The sequence below is a fragment of the Neltuma alba genome, unplaced genomic scaffold, assembly GCF_004799145.2.
Source record: "Neltuma alba isolate B1F8T4 unplaced genomic scaffold, ASM479914v2 tig00003392_pilon, whole genome shotgun sequence".
Lineage (NCBI taxonomy): Eukaryota > Viridiplantae > Streptophyta > Magnoliopsida > Fabales > Fabaceae > Neltuma > Neltuma alba.
The window spans coordinates 294,089-315,171 of NW_021633263.1; the positions used below are offsets into that span (position 1 = coordinate 294,089).

The 21,083-nt window shown below is 32.8% G+C and overlaps 1 protein-coding gene and 1 pseudogene across 1 annotated transcript; one reads left to right on the plus strand and one right to left on the minus strand.

The window, feature by feature from the left end:
* Window positions 1-12,036: 12,036 nt before the first annotated feature.
* On the minus strand, window positions 12,037-16,334 carry LOC114741433 (2-hydroxyacyl-CoA lyase). Its single transcript, XM_028929699.1, has 2 exons — window positions 14,735-16,334; window positions 12,037-12,466 (listed from the first exon to the last, which is right to left on the minus strand). The coding sequence occupies exons 1-2, from the start codon at window positions 16,121-16,123 to the stop codon at window positions 12,152-12,154; spliced, it is 1,704 nt and encodes a 567-aa protein (XP_028785532.1). The 5' UTR covers window positions 16,124-16,334; the 3' UTR covers window positions 12,037-12,151.
* Window positions 16,335-19,629: 3,295 nt separating this feature from the next.
* LOC114741410 (uncharacterized) lies at window positions 19,630-20,802 on the plus strand (annotated as a pseudogene).
* The last annotated feature ends 281 nt before the right edge of the window (window positions 20,803-21,083 follow it).

Genomic DNA, 21,083 nt, shown 5'->3' on the forward strand with positions numbered 1-21,083 from the left:
TAATTATTTTTTATATATTATCTATTATGTTGGTAAAAAATATATTATTAACAAATATATTATTTCAAATTAAAATATATTATAAAATTTATCTTTTATGTAATTATCACATTGATTTATGTCATTTTTAGTAATTCACACATATAAAGTGTTTCTGATAATAACTATCCAACCACTCACATTTTATCAGAATTACTTTTTCACAAAATCTATTCTTTCAAAATATATTCTCGAAAATAACTTTTTAACCAGAAGCTATTCTCTAAATTATAATTTGGTTTTATCCAAACACTCATTTAGAGGAGCTATGAACTTATTTATGAATTATACTTTGTTTTCATTTAATTAATTATGCTTAATGTTACTTTTGGTTACTTAATCTTGTTTTAATTTATCTATTTAATGTTTGGTCATCATTAAATGAGTTTTTGCATTGAGGTTAGTCTTGATGAAAAAAATCTTAATTAGGCTTTAGAATTGAGTAATATGGGATTAGATTTTTAGAATAGGATAGAGATATGTCTAGAGGCCCCATGTAATTGATAAAGAATGAAATTAATTTGGCCTCTTAAATGTTTGAGTTAGATATAACATTATTACTTAGGAGAGGGTTATAAAGGGATCGAAAGACATTTTTAGTTATAAATACTTTAGATTAATTTAATTAAATTATCATTGAGACTAATTGCTTAAATAAAAGCAAAAAGCTATGAAATTAGTAGGGGATTAGTGACTCTAGGTTGCCTTTAATATTGAACTTTCTCTCTCTTTATTTTCCTTTTTAATTGATCAATCTTAATCCATCTTGCTTAACTTAATTGAAAATAGAAACTTTAACGCCTAAATACTATTGTGTCTAATTCTTTATGGGAATAATACTCTATACTTACTCTTTATTACTTGATAGACACATGCACTTTCGTATTTCAAGATGTCTTTGAGTGCAAGTAAAAATATTGGGAAAAAATATTGCCGCAAGAAAAAATCATTCAGGAAATATATCTGATATAGGATGGAAACATGAGATGGGTATTGATGAGAATAGCATAAAAGTGGAGTTAATTATTGTGCAAAAATTGTTAATGGAGATATTTATAGATTCAAACATCATCTAGCATGCATTAAAATAGATGTTGAAGCTTCTGCCAATGTTTCTAAAGAAGTGAAGACGACAATATTACAACATATTTATGATGCAAAATGTACATCATCTAAAAGGAAAAAAAAAACATGTTGATGTCATTAAAGAAGAGGATCAAGCTGTACAAGTACAAGTAGAGTCTCAAAAGTCAGAGAAATAAATCATGAATTTCTTGAGAACTTCAAAAAATAATAGCAAAAGGGTAGGCAACACACAATCAACCATTAATCAAATGTTTGAGAAAGACTTGAGGGAAGAAACTTGCTACCAAGTAGCTTATTTTTTTTTACACAAGTGCCATTCCTTTTAATTATATAAAAAATCCTAAAATGTGTGAAGTTATAGAAAGATATGGGTAATGATTTAAGCCTCCTCATTAGTACGAGATCAGAAAAAAAAATACTTAAACCTAGAAGTAAAAAACACTGAGACCATGATTGAGAACTTTAAGAGTGAATGGACAACATGATGTTATTCCATAATGTTTGATAGATGGATTGATGATAGAAAAAGGTGCTCAATTTGCCATTTTTTAGGGAATGGTTCTAAAGAGACAGTTTTTTATACTCATTAGATATTTCTGAAATTTCTAACACTACTGACAAAGTAGTTGAGATGTTTGATGAAGTTGTGGATAAAGTGAAAAAAAATATGGTGCAAATAATAATTGACATGCTGCAAATTATAAGGCAGCTGAGCAAAAATTAATGGATAAAAGGAAACATTTGTTTTGGACTCAATGTGCACTCATTTATTGACTTAATGTTGGAAGACTTCGAAAAAAAATTGTGTTGCACCAAAAAAACCATTACTAAGGGTAGAAGAACCACAAAATACATCCATACAAGATCTATGTTCACTAACCTTTTGAGAAAATACACAAATAGAAAAGACTTAGTTAGGCTTGCTGTAACTCGATTTGCCATTGCATATCTGACTTTGTCATGTTTTAATGAGCATAAAGTATCACTAGTAAATTTGTTTGATTCTCAAGAGTGGAAGAATAGCATCATCCATGAAAGATGGAAAGGAAGTGGTAGGAAGTATTATTGACAATAACTTGTGAAAGAATATTGTGACATGCCTCAAATGTGATGCTCCTCTTGTTAGAACTCTTTGTTGGAAATTGTGTCCTAGGGGCCAATCATTGTGTTATGAACATTGTTGATTTATGAATTTCTTAATTATGTTATCATATTATTTGCATGTTTACTGTGATGACTATCCTTGGATAACTCATTATTTTATCCTAAATGTCACTGGTCGGTCATTTATGTGGGAGCAGAGATGAAATAAGACCAGTATGACTTTGAAGATGTATAGAGATATAAGTCAAAGTCATAGGCACATATAAGAGTATAAGGTGTTGGACCGACCTGCTATGAGAGAGCTGCATGGGTTAAGTCATAAGCTTCTCTCATATACAAACCATGTCATTATGCCTTTTGACTTGAGATCATCATGGATTCCTACATGAGAAACGCTCAGCTTTGACCTAGTCAAAAGTCACTTTTGACCGAGTGATCATAAAGACTATGTTCAGGCTTAGTGTTTTTTCATATGGAGGAATGTGAATGGTCAAGATGGAATTTGTCCCTCACATTCGTAGAGAGATATTATTGGGCCCCTCGATGAGTGAGTCTGAGAAATGTATGGCGATACTATAATGGAAAGGTAGTTCCATTTCTATACTCAGACTACTCAGGGATCGAGAAAGTAACGGTCAGGAATAGGAGGATGACGTTCTCTATGCCTCATCCATGACCAAAATGTCGTGTAACAAAAGGGACGTGATATGATTGTATGAAAGGTTACATCGTTCATCGATCCTCATATGATTTGGGTAGTCGTGATGTCTTGCTAGAGACCGCTTACGACTTGTGAGTCATTATAGTAAATGGCCTACTGCCAACTTCATATGGGCCTACAAGGTCGATCACAAAATAGCTCAACACGAGCTATGATGTTCAGATTCATTGAATCTAAGATATGTCTAGATTCAATGAATAATCTAAGGTGGACGTGTGTGTATATATATATATATATAAATTCACGTATATATATAATATGATATAAGAGATATTTATAAGATTTGATTTATAAGGATAAATTAAATCTCTATCACTTTTAAATTTGAAATTTAGATTGATATGATATCTTATAATATCTCAAATTTGATTTATTAGAATAAATCAAATATAATTCCATCATATCTTTATTTTGAATTAAATGAATAGGTGAATTAAATCTGTAGGGACGGATTTAATATGAACCGTATTTGTTTAATTAATTTCTTATCAGATCACGCAATATATGATATTGTATTAATTTCGGAATTAATTTAGGATTAATTCCGAAATCCAATATCCTTCATAATACCCATAACATCCTATATATTTGATATTAGGAGCTAGGGTTTGGGGTAGTGAGTGCAAAAAGTTTGCAGATAAGAAACGGCCAAAATAAAGACGGTGAGGACAGATTCTCAAACCCTAGAAGGACAAGAGGCGCTAGCACGTCGTTCGTGATTGGAACGCTGTTCGTGTGGATACCGGTAGAGGAAGCTGATCTGAGTTGTTGACTTCTCATGATCGAAAAGAGAGCATAGGCATCTCAAATGTCGGAATCCCTGAGCCACCAACGATTCGAATACCATAGGTAACACCTCTTCCTACTTGACTTAAACACAATCGATAGATCCGGGCAAAGGGATTGGAAAATTTTAAAGTTACTTTTTCCACTGCGTGTCTTTCAATTCCTTACACTCTTCACTTAGTGGATTTAGATGAGAAGCCAGCTATCGGATTCATATATGAAGCAATGGAAACGGCAAAGGAAAAGACCAAACAAAATTTTAATAATGTTAAAAAGAAGTGAGTATTACATTTAACTTTTATGTTTAATTTTATTAATACATTTTTTTATGTTTCTTATATCTTGATTTTTGTGTGTGTTTTGTTAAATGACTTTTTAATTTATTGATTGTGATAGTTATGATTTTATATGGAATATAATTGATGAGAGGTGTGAAACTCAACTACATAGGCTTTTGCATGCAGTAGCATACTATCTCAATCCTTATTTTTATTATGACACTAATTTTAAATCAAATTATGTGATTAAACAAGAATTATGTGATTGCTTTTTAAGAATCGTTGAAAATCTAGATGAATGCAACAAAATCGAGTATCAGTTGCCTGATTTTCATCATGCAAAAGGTATGTTTAGACATGAAATTGCAAAAGCATTGAGAAAAAAATTGCCGCCAACATAATGGAGGGATTCTTAGAGATGAATGCCAGAAACTTCAAAAAATTGCAATTCACATTCTTAGCTTATGTTGCAACTCTTCTAGTTGTGAATGTAATTAGAGCACTTTTGATATTGTAGGATATATTCTTTTTTTTTTCTTCTTCTAATTTTCAACATAATTTTTCCTGGAGGTTAGAATAGTAATTAATTTTGTTTTATTTTGTTTAGCATTTGTTATGTGCAATTTCAAGCTAACACAGAAACAAAATAATAGAACTTCTAATTATGATTTTGATAATATTTATTTTGATGATGAATGGAATATTGGAAAAAGACAAGATGAAAAGGATGTGGAGGAAGAGGATGATGAGGTTCTTCAACCTCATGAAATTAATGAGAACATTACTAATCTAATATTTGATGTTGATTTAAATGCTGACTTGAGCCTCCTGAAAAATTATAAAGATAATGATGATGATGTGGGTGAGGCAAATGGAGATTAAAATGATGAAGATGAATAATTTGAAAAATAATGGAAATGATCACAATCAAATATTTGATGATCTTTGTTGAATTTATAATTTTTTTATTTGATTACATTTATTGAGTTCATATTAGTACGTGAATTTCATATAAATTTTGTGTTGAGTATGATAAACTATTAATATCAATGAATTTAATTTCAATGATTTGAATTTAAAGTATATTTAAACTAATTTCTTGTCATTTTTTTGCATTTCAATTATCTAGTCATATATTTTTGATAGCCATTTATTAATAAAAATAACTCTTACGCCTTTATGATTCTGAGTTTACTTCCCCATCACAAGTTTGCTTAAACTCACAGTTTGATAACTTTGGGTATAATAATATATTATTTTTACTAAAACAAGTAGGTTGAAGTATTTTATAACATGTAAAAGACTTCCAAGATAAGATAAGATTGGCAATAACAATAAATAAATATCAGAAGGGTATAATAATATTATTTTTACCAAAAAATAGAATGATAGGTATGGGCTGATTCGTGCGAGTGTTATGCCATGCCAATAATTACAAAACTGACTTCCGGAGTGCTGCACGCCGCAACGGAGGCTCAATTTATTGGTGTTCTAAAGCATACATTTTGCAAGACAAACAATGATTATACAATATATTTTATTTTGATTCTATAGTATATAATGATGGCAACATCTAATTACATATTATTAAATTAAAGTTGATTCTACATATATGCGTTTGAGTGAAACTCAAAATCATCAATACAGTTCATGTCATGCAAATATGAATGACCATGTGGGTATATATAAAATTAAAAGAACGAATTGTATGACTTATGCCTTAAAAATAGGGGTGAAGATAGGCTAAACTTAACTTTCATTAAATAGGCCTGAAATTGTAAGAGAAATTGTTAGTATAACATCCTAAATTTTATTTTCAAATTTAAGTAGTGAAAAAATAATAAAAATAAAAATTTCATTAAAGTATTATTATTTAGAAAAAATGAAATTTAAAAGTAACATAAAATGATATAAAATATAATAATATTTTTTTATTAAAAATAATATTTTATTATTATATTTATTTAAAAAAAAAAAAGAAAAAAGGTAACTTTTCCATCGAAAGTTAAGTGGAAAAGTAAGTAAAAAGTTATTAGGGAAAGCTTCTCTTAATAAATATGTGAGGGGTATTAAATATATCCCACAATTCATTTCTAATCACTTTAGATTTATCCATTTGTTGCTTTTAACGTTTAGGTGTAAAGTAAGTAATGAGTTTTAACAATATATAACTATAAGAATTTAGAGTTAAATGAGTAATTAATTCTAATCACTTTAGATTTGTCCATTTTTTGCTTTTAGTATTTAAAATCAAATTTTTAGTTTCAAAAATGTATCATTTATGATATATATATATATCATATTTATACTGATTAAAATTAAGTTAAATAATTTATTTGACTTAAATTGTAAATTGAGGATATATTATTGAAAAAAATTTTAAAGCTCAAAACTTAAATAGTAAATTGAGAATTTTATACAAATAAATAAAATCAATATTTATTTATAATTTGAATGAGTTGTTTGGGTGGAGGAAAAATGTTAATTGAAGTTAAAATAAATAATTGAGAATTTAATGTGACATTAGAATTTTCAGATAGTAAATATAAGCATACATAATAATAATAATAATAATAATAATAATAATAATAATAATAATATTATTATTATTATTATTATTATTATTATTATTATTCTATGTAATTAAGCTATTTATTTATATATATTATATTATATCAACATTATTTGAAGGTTATCTTGTATTTCGGAGTTTGTAATTTGTGCTCTTATTTCTCAAGTTTGTGAGGTTAAGTTTAGAGTAGAAGTAACTAGAGTTAATTTATTTTATATGCCAAATGTGGATTGTAAGGTTTTCTTAACCTTACATACTTAACTAAACTATGAATTGTGCGTTTATTTTTACAATATGTATTTTTATATATTATAGTTGGTGAAGTTGGAAGTATGTTAACTCAAATATTATTAGTTTGTATTGCTTTACTGTTTGTATCATGTTAAAGAGCAGAATTGATATTATGTAATGAATTGTGAGATATATGTGTTAATTAAGATTGTTATATTGTGATTATGCATTGGGGTCATAAATGAAAATTGAGATTTTGTTATGTAAGGATAATTGTTCCTAAAACCTTTCCAACATGCCATCACCCCTAATCATAGTGGTTGGCCCTGTTATTAGACCCTTGTAGTTCTTCCTTTTTCTCGGCTCATAATTGAGAATAGGCTCTTAGACAGACACTTCTTACACCATAGTTTATTTTTAGGTGGTGTAGGTGTAAGAGGTTGTCCGTTGACTTGATGGGAGTGGAGTGACCTTTAACCGGGTTACTCAACGCAAAAAGTTTGGGTTTGCCATAGAGTTATAAGGAGGAGTAATGTATGGTAGACGACATGAACATTTATATAGTTATGTGTTTGTTGCATTTATAGTTGCATATTTTATCACTTAAAAATTCATGTACGAGCACCACTTCATCGACTTACCATCCTTAGAGGTGGGAATCAGGGCCGGCCCGACCTTCCAGGACTGGCGGGCTTAAAAGGGTCGGCCCTACAGGGCTAAAATTTCAAAAATACCCTAATTTGCTAAACCCAACCCTTAAACTAACAAGCTCAGGGCCGGCTTGTGGACTTTCGGCCTGTTTAAGAAAAAATGCTATTTTTTTTATATTTTTCATATTTTTTTATCAAAAAAATTAAAATAAACCAATGAAATTGTTAATAAAAGACATAAATATGAATAAAATTAAGTCACAAATACAAAATATCATTATATATAAATATCCATCAACATCCAAGAACATTTAAAACATTTATTAACAAGATAACAATATTTAAAAGTTTCATCTATAGTGCAATTGTACAATAAATAGACACTATTATTAATCTTTTGAAACTTTATTATCACTATAATCAATTACTCTTCTTCATAAGTATGCTTTTCTTTCGTAACAAAAATATCAAATTTTTTTCTTTATAGGAATTTTACTTTTAAAATTTTCAATCTAACTATTATTTTACTTTGATGCGAGAAATATTGTTGTTGAAACTCATGAATTTCTAATTCAAATTATAGAATCACAAGTTATATAAGTATAAAAATACTCTATTATTAAATATATATAGTTTAAAAATATCAACGCATATAACATAAATCAAATCATTATTAAAGTCCAAATTAACCCATTTTTTAAAAATTTAATTGGACAAATTATTGTCTAAAACTAAATAAATCAAACCATTCTGTAAAATTTAATTTTAAAATGATAATAATAACTAAATATTTGAAATATCATTAACAATGCAAAAAATTAATAATATTAAAATTACACAAAATATTTTAAAAAATAAAAAAAATATAAAAAAGGCCTAAACGGGCCAGTCCTTTTAAGTTATCGGCCCTCCAAGGCCTATTTCCCATTTGATGGGAAAAATTTCAAGCCCGACCTTTTTCATTTCAGAGCCTAAACAGGCTCGGCCCGTTTTTCCGACTCTAACCATCCTACTTGCATGTGTTGTAAATTGATTATTGGTTATTGGGACTTAATTATCTCATCTCGTTGTTCATTATTGTTTTTCAAGAGAGTCATCTAGTTTGGCTCGATGTTAAGGAAAACAACCAGAGGCATAGGCGAGCAAAGCTTAGTAATCTTCTTTTCGTTTGGGCTTGTAATATTATATATATTGCCATCTTAGAGCCCATGTTTTATTGACATATACTTACTTTTGTTTGATTCTTGGACAACTGTATTTGGTGGAGTACTGTTAGAATAGTTGGAGGCAATAGGACATTGTTGCATATGTTTCTCTTATGGATTGAACACGTGTGTGACTTGTGGGTTGGATGTAGTATTTTTTTGTTTTTTGTGCCCTAAATCTTTGTGGGATAAATGTTTATGTTGGGCTTACAAGTGATTACTATGTCTTGAGTTCTTATTATACTTGTTAAACTTATGAATGTTTTGTGCATTGAGTATCTTGTGATGTTTTTGAAATAATACAAATTTTTTATAACCATGGTGGTGTTTTAATACTCTAACCAATTCTTTTTCTTCTATGATTATCTTTTTAAAATTGTTTTATAATTTTATCTTAAGAAAATGTCTTTTCACTGAGCTTGTATACAAGTCTTATTTTAAGCTCTAGTCCGAGGTTTCAAAAAACTTGATAAGGCTTGAAGCCTTTTTAGGCTTAAAAACTTATTACGAAAACAAAAACGCTTAAAAACTTATGTCTCCAAGTTGATACACACACAAAACCTTTCAAACCATGCCTGCAATATGTTTTAAAAGCCTAGGATTCCAGCGCACCTGCAATGTAAGAGATCAATAAGGAAAAAAAGAACACCTAGCAACAAAAGTTGTTCAAATAAGTAGGAATAAGAAAAATTAATTATCTGTTCGCTAAAAAAATATATTTTCTAACATCAATTAAGTACAACAAACAACATGCAAAATTAGATTTTACTTGTTTTGCTTTTCATGCATAAACTGGGGCAAACTTATCCTACTGAAATTATAATATTTTATTTGAATATTACTAAAATAAACTTATAACAATCATAATGGTTAAGCAAACAACACAAATAAGAGAAGAGGGAATGAGTTGGTATTGCCATCTTGAGCAATCAAAGAGAGAAGAGGTAGAGGTGAATGATTAATAGATGAGATAATTGAGATTGTGTGTGGATGATGGGATGATAACTAGGGTTAAGGCTAAACAAGTAATTTTATAAATAATTTATAAAATTAATTTATATTATATTATATATAATAATGAAAAGAAAAAAAAGGCTAGGCGCCTGATTTGTTTACTTCTACACGGACGTCAATCATCAATCCCTTTCCGTTTTGTCCTTTTCGTAGCGTCTGCAATGTTTGGTTTAGCTTAGAACAAGTTATTGTATTTATCTTTTAAGATAATCTTCCGATCTTAAATCTAAGATTTTTTTTTTTTTACATTCTAACCTGTAACAAATAAGAAAAAAATTCATCACAATATTAATTCTCTAACAAAAATATTTTATCAATTTTCAAAATCAATTTGACATAGTCACTTCCTGCAGTAACAACTTTAACATGCCGTTTTGCAACTATACTTTTGCTATTAACCACACATTTCGCGAATTATTACCGTTCATACTCAGATTTTCCATCTACATAATCATCACTGAGCTTCTTCAAATTTTCCCAGACTTGCCCAGAGCCCAAACCCTGTCCAACATTAACCAAGTTATATATTCAAATTTCTAACCATTCTCACACCTAAAAAAAAAAAAGAACCAACACCCAACTTGAAGAACTTTCGAGTTATGTAATGCCGCACTTGAACTTCATCTGAATCTTTAATTATCCAAAACCCAAAGCCATCAAAATGAAAAAATAGAACACCACAGTAATGCTAGAAAGATGAAAAAAGTCATATGGTTTCAAAAATACTTACACTTTTGAACCAGCATCTTCTCCTGACATTCAAACCAGCAATGCACACGTTCTCTTTCTTTTCCTTCTCGCTAGCTTTCATCTGATGTAAGCGAATGTGGTGCCCATGTTTTGTAATTAGTAAGGGCAGTTTGGTCATTCCATTTAACTTGAGAATTCCAATTTGGTTTGAAGTGATGAAAATAGCATTTTCCTTGTTCAAATGATGATCTGGGAATTTTCAAGTTTATATGTCATTTTTGTGTTATTTTTTCTTCAACTTTTCTGATATTCAATGAAGGTCTGAAGTGGCCTAGAGCCTTTTTTAGCACCCTTTGATAAATATTTCCTTCATTTATTGATGCGCTCAGTGGACACGTGTTTTAGAATTCTTTCAGTCAAAGGTACATCCTTGATTCAATGTTTATTAGAATAAATTTGGTTCAATGTTTTTTGATTAATGAAATTTAAAGAATGCACCTTTAGTTCCATATATCTCCCTAATCCCTAGATAGATACATTTAAGAATGTCTTTTAATTCCTCTCGGTCTTCTTCTTCTTGTTTAATTTTATAATTAACTATATCAACAAAAATTAATAAATTATGATATACCAGTCCCTCCAAATATGTCTGCTAAATATTATATTGCCTCAAAATTTCAATGACAAGGCTCTAACATCAGTGATTATAGAAAGGTCATGAGTTACACGTACCCGCTAGAAGAGGGAGGGTCTGCCGAGGCCTCTTCGTCTCCAAGCTTCCCTCTGCTTCAAAGATGTCCAAACGAACCTAAATGCCTAATATCATACACCAACGAAAGGTGGAGTAGGTGAAATATATGACGAGACATCATCAACAGAAAATGTTAATTTTTTTATGATGGACAAGTTTTGGCGTTATACTGGGTAAACATGAAACAAGAGCTTTTTTTTGGACAAAGCCCAAAAGTGATGCTCCTCTTTTTTTTCTGGTTTTATTTATAAATTATTTTTAACATGTTTTACTCATATTTAGAAAAAAAAAATTTCATTATATTTGCCTTAAAATTTAATAACTTTTTTACTTTATCCCTGTTTAATATATATTTTAACATTATAAGAATAAAATAAATACAATAATAAATAAAAAGTATATTCATATGAAAAATAATTTAGAAAAAATCGTAAAAAAGAAAGCTAAAATAGAAAAATTGTAAATAGGAACCACTTATAACATTATTATGAATTTTGACAATAATAGTATAGATTTTAACAACAATTTCTGTGAACAGGTCCTTATCTATAATTTTTCAATTTCAACTGTCTTTTTTTTATGATTTTTCAAAAATTTAACTATTTACCTTTTAAATAAGACCAAAAAGCGTATTTTCTATTTTTTTTTAATGTTTGTATTCCCAAACGCCACCTAAGAGTAGGCATCATTCAGTTTTTCTTCTTCCTTTTTTTTTTTTTTTTTGGTGCGACCTGGGGTGTTATGCAGTTCTGGAACTCACAAATGTCACAACAATCTGCTATCTAGGAGACGACGACAGACAGACAAAAATTCATCAGTTCATAGACTTTCTTTTTTTGGGGCCAACCATCAGTTCATAGATATTGTACCCTAGGAACTACTAGCAGAAGTACTGAAACCACCAAGATGGACAATATAAATATGATTTTATTTATAATTTTTCTCTGCTGAAATGTTTACCACAGAAAATGAAGATGAAGCATGCGAAGTAAGCAGAAAGTGGAAGAGGCAATCAAGATTTAAGTCAGTTCTTGTGTTGCAGCCTGCCACTTTCGGCACCGGCAAAAGGATCAATGATAACATTTATAACGGCTGGTTTCCGTGCAGAGAAACCTTCTGAAAGAGCAGATTTGAGTTCTTCTGGTGTCTTAACAATATAACCTTTCCCCCCAAAAGCTTCAATCAAAATATGGTAGCCTGCATTAGGGACAAAAGAAGTAGGCGCAGGGTCGTCCTTGTAAGGTCCATTTACCTCTTCTGGGCTTCGACGGTCACCGCCATACACGCCACCATTGTTGAAAACAATCACAATCACAGGCAACTGGTACCTAACTAATGTCTGCAACAGCAAAAGACAGAATATATCAACCCAAATCTTCTATGTTTATAAATGTAATTTATATGTATCCACGTGGGATGCGTTGATAAGGGGAAAAGAAAAGGTAGGTTTGAAAAATGATTGATCTTAAACACTAATTCAGTACGTGATAATGGTGAGTGGTGACACAAAAACTAGCCAACATGACACAGCAGCATTAAATTCTAAAGTTCTCAGATGTTAGTTGAAATGTTGCACTTGTGTATAATACATGAATGTCAAACGTATGGCGGACAATCATGGCTGTTTCTGAGTGTTTGTGCTTCAAAATGAACAATATATAAGCTCAAAGACATTTGTAGCCACGTGATGATATCAAAATTCATAGAAAATGCATATACAATGTCGTACTAATATTCAGAAAGCTAAAACTTGAAAATAAATGCCCTTAAAACACTGATTTTTTACATAGTTATTTAAACAAGACATTTATTTGGATCAGTTCAAAACAACAAATCAAAATCCTGGGAAAACGCAACGCCAAATAAGACAGACCTCCCTGAGATGCTAAGTAGCTAAAAAAAGATTTCAAATTAAATGCCCTTCAGGCAGCCATAGACCACTTTCTCCCATCCTTGGTAATTGCTGAAGCATAGTATACCAACAAATATAAACATCCAATTCGTCTAAAAGTTTTCAACAGCAAGGGACAACCCTTGCAACCAACCATATCATCTCTACTCATGTTATACTATATCTCAAAGAATGTTCTTTCCATCTCCAGATGGAGAAGAAACTCATGATGAAAAACATCGTGCAAGGAAGCCTATGCTAAGCAAGGATACCAAAAGTTTATACCAGCAAAGGTAGGAACAAATGTAGATGGAAGACTATAATATCTGCACAATTTTCCACAACTCCCATGGCCCCATGGGTAGTGGACAAAGATTTTCATCTCTGGTTTGCTCAAATGGGTGCTAAACCACTTGCCCAAACCTCATCTATATTCACGGAAAGCAACTAAACCTCAACAAAATCAGGAAGGTGAGGAAGCCATTTTTACCAACAATCCTCACACCCAACCCAAAAAAAAAAAAAATTTCCCACCCAAAAATACCAGTCCAATAAAAAAAAACTCTTGGTTCTCTCCTGCTAAACTACTGCAGCTTATGTCCACCATAACACAGAGATCATAGAAGAAATCCAAAAGCCTTGTGGAGACTAGGACACCCTTCATCATATAAAAAGATAATTTTAAGGAAAACTGCATATGGAATCTGATCAAACTGTTATTAGATGCGAGAGTGACAAAAAAAATGAACATTAGAGATGGACAAGATTAATACAACCATCAAAGTGTTGTTCAACCGAAGTAAGGTAACATTCTGGCAATATCTAGCATCCATCATGCCATTAGACAGCAATAAATCAAGCTGCACTAATCTCCAAGACGAGAGAGGGAAAAAATCAGGGAGAAGAAAAAGATTCAGAAAGAAGTTCGTCAATATATAAGGGAAGATTATATCAAAGAAAATCCATGTTTATAGGGCATTGTGGTATTTCATGAATTACGGTTGCAACAGGTAATAAGAGCAAATATGAAGAAAGGAAGTAAAAAAAAGGTAAATACAAAGATATGGCATAAAAATAACATTTAGGTGCCACAATAAGATAAGAAAACAAAAATATCCTAAATGAGGTAAAGTTTAAGCACTAAGGAATGGAAGATCTATTTCTTAGTCAATTGCAAGTATATAATTGTAACTTAACCATAGATATTTATTAGTGATTTTATTAATCACGCAGGTGGTGTAGAAAACAAAAGGTAAGAATTACAGCCTTTTCTCTATTTGATTATGCTTTTCCCTCTTACTATCTCTTGTCTTTTCCATCTGCCCACATTAACAAGACTGCAATTGAAAGCCTTGGGAGGCAGTGAAAGAACTATCCAACTTTCCAGCAAAAATAATCCAGGAGCATATTGGAAAAGATGAAACTTGGAAAATGTCAAGTGCAAAATGCTTTAGATGATTAGGATATTTTTGTGAAAGAAATGGATAAATGATACAGCGTTTTTTTATGGTAGTTAATAGGTAAGATAATTTACCAGAAACGCGCTGCTTTAAAGCAAACTCAGTTTTATCAGGGAAAAACTGTATGGCATAATATGCCCTTACTTTTAGAGTTAATCTCCCAATGCAAATAAAAAGAGAAAACCATGATTTGAAATGTAGGGCAGAAAACCATGATTACTAGATGATAATAATAGGAGGCAGTTATTTTTTATACCTCAACTTCAATTGCGCTGAACCCAAATCCAGAATCCCCTTCTACCGCCACTACAAGCCGACCAGGAGAAGCCACTGCAGCCGCAATGCAATACCCCAGGCCAACCCCCATTGTTCCCCATGTCCCTGCATCTAATCTGGTCCTTGGCTCCGTCTGAATCAACACAGACCGACCAACATCCATAGTGTTTGCACCTTCTGAAACCACTATTGGCGCAGGACTACCCAACGCCAAAATGGCATCTCTTATAATTCTCATTGGCGTCATGAAATTGAAAGGCACGACGTCCTTCCCAAGCTGAGCCTCCATTTTGGACACATTGTCCTTTGCCTTGCCTGATATAGCCTCTACCCATGGATGTGACTTGCCCAAACAAAAAGGGTCATCCTTAATCTCTTTATTTATCTTCTCCAGAATCTGTTTGGCATCTCCAACTAAACCCACATGCGGTTTTCTCAGCTCAATTTCCTCCTTACTAATGTCTACCAAGATGAACTTCACATCCTTCGACCACTTAGGTGGCTCACCAAAGTGCAGCAACCAATTCAACCTTGCCCCAACAACAAGAGCAACATCGCATTTACCAATAGCAAGTGATCTAGCAGCAGTAGCAGCAAGCTCATGAGTATCTGGTAATAAACCTTTCCCCATTGGCGTAGGCAGAAACGGGATGCCAGTAGTCTCCACCAGCTTCTTAAGAGCATCTTCAGCTCGAGCATATGCTGCTCCTTTTCCACACACAATCAAAGGCCTCTGTGCATGCCTAAGCAGCGAAGCCACTTCCCCAATCTTCGGAATTTGAAGACTTGCCATGCCTTCTCCATCCTTAACTCTGGACTTCTCAGCCTCGGTTAACAAATTCTCAGCTTCAGCCTCCGATACTCTCTGATGCAACACGTCCGACGGAAGATCCAAATAGCATCCGCCGGGTCGACCAGAAGCGGCCCAATCGAGAACTTGAGCAACGCAGTTGGGAATTTCTCTTATATCCTTAGCCTTGACGGAAAATTTTGAAAAGGGTTTCACGGCTGCAATCTGATCAAGCTCTTGAAAATCACCACGACCGAAATCCTTCTGATCACACGAACCAGAGATCAAGACCATCGGCCAAGCATTAGCCATGGCGTTAGAGAGACCAGCGAGGCCATGAACACAACCAGGCCCCGAGACAGTAAGCAAAATCCCGGGTTGACCGGTGAGGTAGCCATAGGCAGAAGCAGCGTAACCCGCAGATTGCTCATTATGGAAAGCCAGAAATCGAATACCCAGAGAAACAGCGCGAGTTGCGAGTGACGTCACTGGAATACCTACGACACCAAACATGTGCTGAACACCAAATTTGGCGAGGGATTTGGCCGCAAGAACATTACCGTCGATCGAATCCGCCATTGAAGCTGGACACTCGTGACTTGTGAGCTTTTGATCTAACGAGTAAGTGCTTATTGGCTTTTGAGCATGGTTCAGGAACTTGTAAATTATGGTTTATATAGTCGAGTTTATGGTTGGTTGAATTTGTCGAATTCGGAGGTGGAACAACCGGTGGAGGGAGCGGCGGAGGGTGGGTGGCTATGGGTAAGGTGGGGGCGCGGCGGCTTGGCTTGGAAATGAAATGACAGTTTGGACCTTCAACGAAGCAAACTTTGTTTTGTGATTCTGGTAGATAGCATCTACGTGGCGATGACTGTCTTCATTAATCCACCATTAAATTCAAAGATTTACCTCTTCAATACATGCAGGCCGTGATGATCGCGATGGACTGAGTTTCGCGTGTTCTTGTTCACCCGTTCCAGTATTTATGAATGGTTTCAGTTTTAAAAATAAAAAGTTAAAAACCAAATTGCTCCTCTAATTCAAAGTGTGACAGCTAATTAAGGATTTAAAAGATTGATTTTCGCAAATACAAATAGTTAATTCATTTTGGAGAAAATTAATCTTTCGATTCATATAATTTTAACTTGTTAGTCTTCTTTTTGAATCAGTGCAACTCAATCATTATAAATTAATTTTTGAACTTTGCCCCACTCTTACTCACAAACATTGATTGTCCTTAAATTTAATCCGGTCTATTACCGGGCTTCTTTGTCACAAGTGTTGATTCAAAGCGGTTTTTCAATCGTGATTTATTTATTTCTTAAGTTTTATGTTTGAACTACAAAAAGATTAAACTTTGCCAAGCCAAGATGATATGTAACATAAAATAATAAGCATAGTGATGACTAATGACAAGTGTTGCACAAATAGATTGAGATCAAGCCGTTAATAAATTAATTTAAAAAAGCCACAACAAAATGAAGATTAACGGCCTGCCATAATGCGCAATCTCCAGTTTTATATATTCTGCTGCCATGAAGAACTCGGTAAATAAATAATCAATCTCTTTCCTTTTTAAATAAAAGGATAACATTTTATTATTAATAAAAAGAAAAGGCTAGAGTACAGAGCAGCTATACTTAACAAAAGAGATAGAATAAAGGTGGTGAAGAAACTTATCAGATGCAGGGAAAACTGAAACGGCAGTAAACAAGTTTTAGAAGAAACATGATGATAGATATATTAAAAAAAGTTAATACAAACTTTGATCTTTTAAATTTATCATCATTCTGATTTTAGTCCTTTAAGTTTCAAATAATAGGTTTTAGTCTTTCAAGTTTCTTTTCATTTAAAATATTGATCCCTATAATCTAATAAAAACTTAGATTATTTTGCACTTTGAGGGACCAAAACCTATAGTTTGAAACTTGAGAGACTAAAACCAAAATTAGGACAAACTTGAGGGACCAAATCTTATATTAACCTTATTGAAAAACTATGCCCATGTTGGGATGTGGAGACTGTTGAACTGCTGAAAGAGAAACATAATTCAAGCAGATTATTCCATGAGCATAATTAATTTCTCGTTGTAACATTTAACTTGCTCAAATATGAAACATTAGTTGAATTGGCTTATGCTCAAATGTGCTAAATTGACGTATGCAAAAGTAACAAAACATACAAAAGTCATTAATAATCTTGAAAAGTGATAATTTTTTAAACACCTACTAAAATATACAAATTATAACAAAAGTCATTAAAACAAATGGTAAAATGACCATCTAATGAGCACCATCGAACAACCTCATTATCACTTGTTTTCGCATTGAAGCCGGACATTGAATAGCTATCCTAAGCTTGTCAACATCATTCATAAGAAAACAATACATGTCAAGTATTTTTTTCAGCATCACACTCACATTCTTCAAGCATTTTCCAAACTTCTTCGCGCGATAATTGTGGCATTTGCAATTTGGTGTTAGCCATCTTTCGTAGCAAAATATTTCCTTGTAATATTGCATCATTTCCTCGATCAAGCGCCTCAGCAACTGGATGTACTGCCCTTGTTAGTTCCTGATCTCTCTCTCCTTAGTGCTTTGTTGTTTTTCTTTTTTGGGGTCTGATTCCACCTTACAGACAACAGTTTCTATTGTACTTACATAATCAATCATCTCAGTGCACTAGTTCAGATCCTGATGGTTGGTTTTCCCATCACAAGTGTCTTAGGAATTAAGGGGAAGGAAATTAATGGCATCTTCTTGGGGGGGGGGGGGAATTCTACTTGCAACAACTGTTAAGGCTGTATTGCGTAATGAAAGCTAAGCAGACAATGCCTTGAAAAAATGGAAGGTTCTGCTTTGAGTTTGGAACTTCAGGATTTCAAACGACAGACCCGTTGCCTGAACCATTTCATAGTATATCAGGCAAATTATACACTTGATAAACGAAACGCAATAATCTCCAAAGCCAGTCTCTTACTGCAAAGTCTCCACAACAATGATTGAATGTGTTTAATTCTCTATCGTTCCATCAAGAATTTGGGAAATACTAGCTCTTCTTGTAACGTCTGTCTCATATTTTTGGGACAAAATATGAACACTTTACATTAGTCTGTAATTAAACTAACTTCTTGCATGGATGTATATTGAAGCCTTTTTGTTCTATACTAAAGGGCTTAAGATATGTTATTCCAATTAACCATGCGATAAGAGTAGGTGTACATTACCAGGACACTCGTTATTATTCTTCATCACTTCCTTCTTTTTTCCTTGTTTTAAAATTCCCCGTTTTAGTTTTTGAAATCCAATTCAGGTTACAAAAGTGAGGATAGCTCTGCAAATGACATTGATGTCACCTCACCAGGTAGCATTTCTTTCTGTTGCCTGCTTTGCTTGAATCTCCTTTGGCACAAAATTGGGATTCAAATTGTTGGATTTGCCGTCATCTTAATGTGCTGCGATGGATCATACCGGGATAACCCTTAAGTGGCAAGTTCACTGCCTAGTGCACTCAAGTTAACTGCAGAGCATTTAGTTTGTGTGCCCCCGGGGATAATAAAAATAGAAAAGCTTTATATGCTGCTCATTCTGTTGTGCGAATATGTGCAGTGTGCATTTGGTTAGCAGCTTCTTGACTTTGAGATACACAAAATGCATTCAGAATTTATGATAATTATTGCTATCCTTAAGCCTACTTCTTCCTTCTTATATGTTTGAACTCTTTTAATTGATTGGAAATAAGTTACGTCACCATTCTGTTTTAATTATGCGTCTGATTCAATGCTTATACCTTGTGGACCTTTGGAATTATGTTTGGTACATAGCGCATCCATCTCTATATTACATTACCAGTTAATTCAACTTTGGAAACAAATAGCATGTGTTTTACCTGAATACCTGTTACCGTTGGAATCAATATGCATGCTCACGTTCTTGCTAGGAGTTCATTATTTGTCATTTGCTAGCATTTTGATATCTTTTTTTTTTTCCCCCGGTTGCGAAGTGCAGATCATCTATTTAGTGAAGATGATGTTGAAAAAGATGGTGGAAGAAAAGTTACTGCTAGTGCAGAGTTGTTTAACAAACATGATTCTGAAATATCAGAGGGAGTCCCTACGGGGTGTTTAGGAACCTAAAAAGCACTTTTCTGTAAAATAAGACAAACTCCTCCACATATTTACTTCATATGCCACATATTTACTTTGTATACCATAAAAGCACTTCTAAAACTATTGTTTGATTTCTATTCAAACACCCCCAATATTGACAGTGAAAAGGAATGGTTGCCAGAAGATAGTTCATCCCATATCTTAGAATGCAAATCAGTTTATGCCCTAGGATTATCTGTTTGTCGGAGGAGACTTTGAGGGCTCATTTGCAATCAAAGGTTACAAACAGACGTTCTTTTCCGTCTATCCTGTGGAAATTGAAATCCCTGCCCAGGAAGTGTGTGTGTGTGTGTGTATTCTCATTTTAGATATTTTCTCCACAAAATAGCATCTATCACATTCATATATTCGACGGCATTCTAATTAGATATCAGTTACATTTAACCAGAGAAATGTGAGGATGATACTGTCAAGAAGGTTAGGGGTGCTAGATACTCTATCCTAGGTTTTGTGCCTTCCTTTCAGTAAGATATGAGGGTTCAAATTGGCTTCACATTTCGCTATACCCTCATTTTGTGATGATCTGTTGGGGATCTTTGTATGACTTTTCTTTGATGTAGAGGCATGCTCGATCTGCGAAATTACTCAGTGAAGGTAGATTGAAGGCGTAGATTGAAGGCAATGCTGAACAGTGATGGTGAAATTGAAACCCAAGAGGTCTCAGAGACGCAAACTATTCTAACGGTGGGTTTCTTCCCTCACGCCATTCATTTTTAAAAAAATTGAGTTTCCAACTGCTTTGAAGCTCATGATATGCAATGAAAAGCCAAGTCATTTCCCTTTTTATTCTTGTTTTAGGATAACCCGGAAAAGAATCCCAAAGGACAGAAGCAGAACAAGAAGAAATTGAGGAAGAGGGTAAAGTAAAAATCAGTGGTCTTCCAGCTATTAGGGTAATTTCAAGATGATACCTTAAGGTTGATCAAAATTGTTTTAATCGCAGAAAAGGGACAACGCAAACAGAAGAAAAATGGGATCAAAAGAAGGTCCTGCCAAGAGAAGAAAAAAATGAGACTAGTATTGCATGCTATGTAATTTGTGGAGCAATTTTGCCTGCTGCAAATATTTACCTGCCTATGGATGATCTTCACAACAGTTTTTCTTTTGAAACTTTTTGACATAATACTCCAAATTGGCATTCTCATTAGCTTTCTACGCTCGTTTAGATTAACGTTTTTGGTGGAAGCACATCAATGTATTTAAATTAATGTCCCTTGAAATGGCAATCGAGATTATCATTGATGCTTTCTGTAACGAGTTCGTAATTTTACCTGTTTTCTTTTGTATAGCTTGTGAAGCGAAGTTTTGATGATGGAGAAGCTTGCAATGTCTATATACTTGCTGCGTTGTTTGCCAATGTCTACACTTAGT